Below are 8,169 nucleotides of genomic sequence, written 5' to 3' on the forward strand. Positions count from 1 at the left end.
CTCTATTCTCTCTTTAAGAGCTGTGAAGTCTGTTCTGTTATTGTTTTATTTTGATTTTGACCTTTTTAATTATTACCCACGATTAATTGAACTGTGCTGTAGATTTCGTGGGTTATGAGTGTGATGTTTTTTTTCTTCACATTATGCTGACCTGCCCATAGACATTTCTCTAACTTGCAGTGCAGTGCAGTGTGCAGATGATATCTATATACCACATATCATAGTACAATACGCTGTAGGATTTGATGTACACTTTGCATTATGTGCCACATATATGGCAAGGATGGTACGTTTGGCATGGATGTACATTGTATTGTAACCATTGAGTCATATACTAAGTACAGTCATGTAGCCTGCATGTACAATGTTTGAATTAAATATGCATATTTTTAGATAATGTACTTTTAGATATTAATATCTTGGAACGATTGTTCAAAGGGTTTAGATGAGCTGTAATTGTAGGATTATTTTAGTGATATAGATGTATCCTGTCATCTCTTAACCCTTCTCACTTCAACTACTGTATACATTCTGTCTGTAGTTGGAATATCAAGGGTTAAACAGTTAGTATGACAGTCAATGACGTTTGTAACACTAGTTGAACAGTTTGTAGGTATCGTTAACAAACTGATTGTAAGAGTGACAGACACAAGGTAGCTCGGATGTATTGTACATTTTACACTGAATTTGTCTGTGTTTTTCTATATGTTCTTTGATTGACATGTCACACTTACTAGAGTTACCTGTAATGAGTGGTGTTCTGATAGTTACATGCAGTGTATACATATTTGTCTGACCCTTTCTCTGTTAGCAGTACACTGTATAGTCCAAGAGTGTTCCTGCCTTCTTGTGTCTGTTGTATGGTTGTTCATGGCGTGTGTAGATCTGTGCTATCCAGTCATGTCCACTCCATTGTACAGCTCATAGTGTTAAGCATTAGTTATACTTTTCATAATTCTCATTGTGTATTTGACATATCATGATTGTACACTGCTAATTTACAACACATAGAACTCCTATGTTCCATTTTTATTAAGTTTTTTTTTTATATTTGCATGCTTGGTACATTATTGCATGGCAAAAACTCACGTTCAGTTGTAAAGTCAGGTAGCAAGCTTGCAGTGTACCAGTGTAGTTGTGCAAGATCATATCACCTCCGCTGTAATCCATGTAAGGACAACCATCTGTGTGCTGTCAGTTGTTGTGTAGTTGAGGACTACAATGTGTGGATGCCCCTTTCTCATGTTATGTGGCAAAATATGTTAGTGTCAGTCTGTCTGTCATGAAGTCACTGCAAAATAGAACAATGTGTGTATGGCAAGCCATAGTGTCCAAGTTGTATACCACTGTCTGGTGACTTTCTGCTGTTTACTTTGTGTTCTTTACAGGCCATAATGTCCACACTGTAAAATACTGTTAGGTGATATCCCTCCACTGTGTACTGTGTACTGTGTGCATGTGTATATAGCAAGCTATACCGGTAATGTCCAAGCTGACTTTTTTCTACTGTGTGCGTGTGTAATAGGCCATGATGTCCACACTGTAAGGTGACATCTCTCTACTGTGAATAGTGTGTGTATAGTGAGCTATGATGTCCAAGTTAAACACCACTGTCTGGTGACTTTTCTCTGCTGTACTGTGTGTGTTTAGTGAGCTATGATGTCTAAGTTGTACACGACTGTCTGGTGACTATTCTCTGCTGTGTACTGTGTGTGTGAAACAGGCCATAATGGCCAAGCTGGCGAGCCTGAAGGTGAAGATCTCGTCGCTGCAGTTCGAGCGCCATGAGGTGGAGAAGAAGTACAAGCAGGCACAGGTCAGCCTGGCTAAGTGCTGTGCCTACCCCTCAGTCCTACCCACAACAACACAGCATGACTTGACACGTCTGCTATTTATCATATCAGTCCATACATCTGATACTTTTCTGCAAAGTTTTAAATAGATCTTACTGCAAAATTGGAAGCATGGGTATGATTCTTGCAAGATGCACAGATTAAACACATGCCTATAAGACACTTTCAAATACTATTGTTCTCATTCAACACAACCCACTGTGTTTTAGTGTGCATCTATTGTAAATCTATCTTTTTCATGTACCTACATGTACATGTATTAAAAGGATTTTGATGAATATTTTTTCACAACCAAAATGAAATGTGTTGAATGATACCTTCATCAAAGACCTGTCAAGGCACCCTGTTTTGTGGAAAGGACCTTGTTGCTATGACAACTCACTGCATGGTTACCATGGAGATGCAACAACTGCTCACTCATAAACTCACCCATACATGTGATCGGTACCAGTAGCTCAAGGCAATAGTTACTGACTTTATTTAAATCCACTTTTAGCTTTGGATTCAGTCAAGTCAAAGGAAGAAAGAACATGGATTCTTAATCTGTTACATGATTCAGCCATGTCATTTGCAGCTTGCAGTCTGATTGGTTAGAAGACAGCCAATCAGATTGGAGGTTGATTGGTTATGAGGCAGCCAATCAGAACTGAAATTGACATCTTCTGATTTTATTTCCTTTACTTGATCGCCTGTCATTAAATCTGGCTGTAAAAGTGACATTCACAAATGACTACTTTTGTGCGATGGCATGAGAATGAAAAAAAAGGAAAGTTGTAACATGTTTCCAACATTGATATAAATGACAGACATTACTCTACATTTGCATTGCAACAGTTTATTTTTCTTTTGATTCATGCCATGCCATTTTTTTGCATTTCATTTTCCCTTTGCAGGTTTGATTTTCATGGCATGTCTTTGTCTGCAAAATGTTTGTATGAGCATCAGATTTGTCTTGAGTCAAATGCTGGATGGCAATTTTCATTTGTCAACAAGTTTGTTGAATGTAAAATGCAGTGTCATGCAGTGAAACTAATGTTTGCTATTGCTTGGCTGGAGGAACATGTATGTGATTGTACTTTTGTTAAAAAATGCGGTAGTGACAGAATGGTTGTAAAAAGCTAGTATCAATACGTCTTGTTTGAACGATGCCTTGAAATGAAAATGCATTTGCTTCAAGGTACATTGACTGTAAAATGTAGTTTTGCCTTCGAAAGCATGAACTGTCATGAATCACTAATTTAGTATAGTTAGTCCCTTTATATTGTGAGGAAGTTAGATACTATAGCATATTGTATAGCATGTCACAAAATCACACTTTACTCTGTATTACAAGTATTAGGGTTGTTTTAGGACGTTGATGACCTTGTATTGCAAACATTGGTATTAATTGAATGTTATAGTAGCAATTGTTTGTTTGCATGTTTGCAGCTCAGAAGAGTATACATGTGTTATTGACAACTGAAATGCAAGACGTGTTTAGCATTTAATTGCTCTCAGGAGTGCATGAAGTGCAGTGTATGCATTTATAGTATCTCTGACAAATAGAAAATGCGGGCAATATGTGTTTTCCTTCCCTTAGATGTCTCTGAAACTACTGTTTCCTTTATAATTTAGAGTAAATGGCAAATAACCCTTGTTGCAACCCAATCCTATGTGCAAATGGACCACAGGTTGTTATACAGTATTGCATTGCTACCATTGACCCCATACTGTTGACATCTGTACCCTGCCTGTAGGTCTGTCTGTTAGCAAACTAACCTGCTCGCTGCAGTGCTGTGTACTTAACTGTGGTACGATGTGGAAGGTGACTAATGTGTCGTTGTGTGGTGATAGAGTCAGCCTCCAGGGGTGCTGTCTTCTTCAGTTTTTATGAACTCCGAACATTGTTGGATACATGCAGATCTTTTCATGGACTCTGTGGTATGGTGGAAAAACTGGGAACTATGGGTAGCACATGGGAAGGACAACATCATTACCATGACAACATAAACTGGACACAGTACGCATACGAAGTGTTGTGGACATGTGGCGATGGTATTGTTTTCCCTGTGTCACCCTTAGTTCCCCAGTTTGCCAGCTTGCAATAGAATATGTGGGAATGTCTGTTATATCATTTGGCTACTGTATAAAGCTTGCAAGGAAATGGAAATTTAAAGTGGACCTGAACTGTGACAGAAGACAGCACCCTGGATATGTTGCCTCAGCATGTTGGGTTTTAGTTTGTTTAGCAGTGCTGTGCACCCTCAAAAGGCTGGAGTGGTATAGCCCATGCCTGTATTCAAATTGCTGCAGGTTATACCATTGCAGTTATCGTAGGGGGTGTTGACTTATCAGTACTTGTAAAAGTATGTTTTGTTTTGTATGCTCTAGCATGTGTGGTAAATTTTGTTTCTTTTTTTAAGCATGATGTTTGTGCTAGTTCTTTTTGTTGCAGCATTCACTTACGATTTTTATTTCAATGCACTGAAGTATTGTCTGGTAGATAGAGACTTTCCACACAGAAATTACTTGAAAATGCACATCGATTTCAATGTATATGTAATGTATCATAACAGTTTAGAACAGTGTAGAAAGTTTTAAAATGTTTATGTTGATACAATAGGCATGGGACTGCTTTGTGTAACTGTATGTACATTGTATGTAATACCACTATTGACAATCACTTATATAAACTTTCAGAGCCTTAAATGCACAGAGACTTCCATTCCAGATAATTTATTTTCCATCGATTACTGTCTAACATTCAAACCCTTTTCCTGAATGTGAATGACAATCTAACACCTTGTTATTAATATTGTTTGTTTTTACCTTTTGATTATTTATTACAATAGTTATATTACTCTATATCTGCATGAATTGTTTTTTTAGTAACCATAATGTGATATTCACTTTCCCCTACCTTGCAACCATCTATATTTCAGTAGAAAATTCTTCTGTTTTAAACTCTTTTTTCTTCCACGAGTTACAATTTTACTTTGAAAAGATAAGACTTGAATGTTCATTTTGTACGGTTGAAGAAAAGGCCATCTTCATTCTTACATGTACCAAAAGTATCATGTTGTTTTAATTTCAATGCACTTGTTTCAAGTACCCAGAAACCTGTAGCCATTTTCAGCAGATTACAAAATGAACATCCCACTTAAAAAATATTTCAGTGCTAACATTGAATCAACTCCTTTGTAATGAGAGTCACATCCATTTCCCCACAGATGGAGGTGGCCACACTGCAGTCCACTTTGAACGAGAGAGACTCTGAAGTAGAGGAACTGAAGGCAGAAATGACAGAACTAAAGAGACAGAAAGAAGAGGAGAAAGAGAAGGAAGAGGAAAAAAAGACAGATGAAGGAGATAGTGAAAAAGGTAGGTTTAGCATACCAATTGTCCAAGGCAATTGATGATGTCCAAGGCAAACCTTTAATGTTTGTTCAATTCTATGCATCAAACTTATCTGTAAGTCTTGTATTTGACTGTGATGCATAATGTTGTAGCCTTATTCTCTTTTTGTTTATTGATGAATCTCATTGTATGTAGTGGTATTTAGTACATGCAGGTTCTATGTCTTTTATCATGTAGCAGTTTATATTTTGTTATTTGTAGGAAGTAGACTGTTGAATTGTACACAGTGAACTATGATATTATTCAGACAATGATGGATCGATTCATGCTCAAATTGTTCCAGTCAGTTATCTGAAAAAATGAGCATATTAACACTGGACATGAATTCCCAGGATGCATTTTGAATTACCCTTTGACTGTTACTGATATCTTGATATGCTTAATATGGCTGTAATGTGCTTGTGCTGGATGGAATGTTGCTTGATAATATGCCTGTCTTCAGTCTTTTTTCTAACTTCTGTTTTTTTTTTTGTGTGTTGTTATTTTTTTCAATGTCCACAAGGTGATACTCTGAAAGTCAAATTCAAGAAGAGACACACACTGGTTTCATATTTTCAGAACAATCTCTCTTTGCAATGTAGTTAAATGATAGGTGATTTTTTTGTGGAGTAAAATGGATTTAAGATGTGTGTCTCTTACATGACATTTATCACAAATTGGTTTGCATGTATTACAGCTTTTATCAACAAGACCATTTCCATATCATTCAACACCATACACTCTATGAGAAATAGATAAAGTTGAGAGATTAAAATTCCATCATTACCATGGCAGCATGAAATTCCATCATTACCATGGCAGCACTTTCAGTAGTACCCTTGGTGCCAGGCCCCTTGGTGCCAGACACCTCTGGATTTGGTTACCCTCCACACAAATGGGTAACCAAACTCGGACACTTCTGGCACTAAGGGGTACAGCCTCAGAGACTTTTCTGCTTTGTTGGTGCTTGTCCCAAAGAAGTGCTTAGCCTTCTCCCTGTTGTGTTCCCATCTTTGCACCCAAAGCTATTGTTACGGGCGCAGTCACCTTTGTTGCATGATCCTTGTACGATCTCAAACTGAGGTCAGTCTTGGGATGGTTGTACATGTTTCATGCAAAATTCAGCTATTGGGGTATCTGGTATCTTGATACAAAACAGGCAGTCTTGTTTGTGGTTGGTTTGATCACAGCCAGCTTGTGAATCTTACGTATGACATTAAAATCGTTCAACGATCTACGACAAATGTGACAGTAAGTAGGGAGAGGTATAAGGCCAGAGTTTGTGAGCAGGGTGCAGTGACTAACCCTTGGTGTTGGTGCTCTCTCCTTCCCTCTAGTAAAAAGGTTGAAAAAGCAGATGGTGGAAAAACGTAAGGCTTGTGCTTCTTGGTTGCCTATCTTCTGCGTGTGGTTTGCTAACTTGCTAACTGGGTAGGAGCGGTGATAGGCTAACACACTTACTAACTTTTGCTGCAGCACGCAAAGCACGTTTATCACATTCTGAGAGTTGTTCTTGAAAAGGACAGTAAGTGGAGGGCAAGATAGTATGAGAGTTGAATTCTAGCCATTGTAAGTTAGAGTGAAATATGTATACAAAGAAAGTTACTGAAGGAAAAAATGAATGGGGAGCTTTTCAAGAAAATGTACATGTATGTCTTGTCCTCCAATGATTTCCTTTTCTAGGGCATTCCTGAATTGCTGACATGATAGTAGGACAGTTTGCAAATGCAGCACTGGCTTAATTAACATATTGCCACTTAGTCAACACCTGTGAGCATAGCTTACTTGTACTAAGTTGTAGGTCCATCTTAACAGCAACTGTACCACTAACACCTATCTTTTCTTGCAGTAGATAGATGTACGGACACACGATATCTTCTTTTGACAAGCTAACAGTCTTCCTTTTGCAGTAACTCACTCGTTAACTTTTTCAACAAATCTACTAATTGCCTTTTTCTCTACTATAGTCATACCCAATTTAATTAATTGTTTTAATGTTTTATTTTGTATTTAGATGTTATTTGTAATGAACTAGTTTATTGTTCATAGAAGTTAGACATCTAAAATTTACTCTTTGAATAGTAACAGGTGTAAGTTTGACCAAGTGATCCAGAAATCCTTCTCGTGTATAACAAGTGTATGTCTGTTGTTGTTCAGAAGAGGAGTACAACAACCTGAAGAGAGCCGTTGAGTCGCTGATGCAGGCAAATGAAGAAAAGGTTAGTAACAAACTGTATTTTGGTCACGAGTATTGTCGATAGATGAATATTACCTTAAAGTGAATAATTTTTTCGGAATCAGGTTTCTTGCTAAGGGATTTGATCGTCCTTTAGTGTTTACATTTATCCTCATGACTAGTCATTAAGGCATTAACAGATGTACAGTATAAAAGAAGACCAGTTTGAAGCAGTGATGTATGTTTAAGAAGAATCTCCGCTCTGTTTGCAGGACGTGAAGATCGAGGAACTGAAGTCGAGTCTGAACCGGTACAAGCGTGTGCAGGACATGGTCCTGAGTGCCAGTTCCCCCGGTAGGAAAGGTAACGGTATCTCTCTCTGCTCCCTGCTCCTCCTGTCCTCTATTCACTGCCTTCCTGTTGTTTAACATCAATCATGTTTATAATGTTATGTAGGTAACACTTGATTTTAACTTTAGTGACACTTGAAAAAGCAACATTTAGATTATTACTTATTTTCTAAACAGGTCTAGGTTTCCCTGCTAGGTCAAGAAACCTTTGGATTGGAAATGTATCCACTATGATTAACTAAGCAGTTAACAACAACAACCAAAGTACCGGTATTCAAGGTTTTGATAGTATGCCTACATGTGTATGTATCCAATAAACTTAAACTCTCAAACTGATAATAGAAGTACAAAGTAACATACGCCAAAAAAAGTTACTTTCAGCACTGGATATGGTTTTGAAACGGTAACATGTTTG

The 8,169-nt window shown here is 37.6% G+C and overlaps 1 protein-coding gene across 1 annotated transcript in view; it reads left to right on the top strand.

The window, feature by feature from the left end:
• Window positions 1–8,169, top strand: part of LOC118413201 (liprin-beta-1-like) — a 47,828-nt gene that overhangs the window by 19,828 nt on the left and 19,831 nt on the right. Inside the window, 5 exon segments of the mRNA XM_035816418.1 lie at window positions 1,661–1,816; window positions 5,063–5,213; window positions 6,566–6,598; window positions 7,386–7,447; window positions 7,677–7,758. Coding sequence (XP_035672311.1) covers window positions 1,661–1,816; window positions 5,063–5,213; window positions 6,566–6,598; window positions 7,386–7,447; window positions 7,677–7,758 — 484 coding nt within the window.

This window comes from Branchiostoma floridae, chromosome 4, assembly GCF_000003815.2.
Source record: "Branchiostoma floridae strain S238N-H82 chromosome 4, Bfl_VNyyK, whole genome shotgun sequence".
Classification (NCBI taxonomy): domain Eukaryota; kingdom Metazoa; phylum Chordata; class Leptocardii; order Amphioxiformes; family Branchiostomatidae; genus Branchiostoma; species Branchiostoma floridae.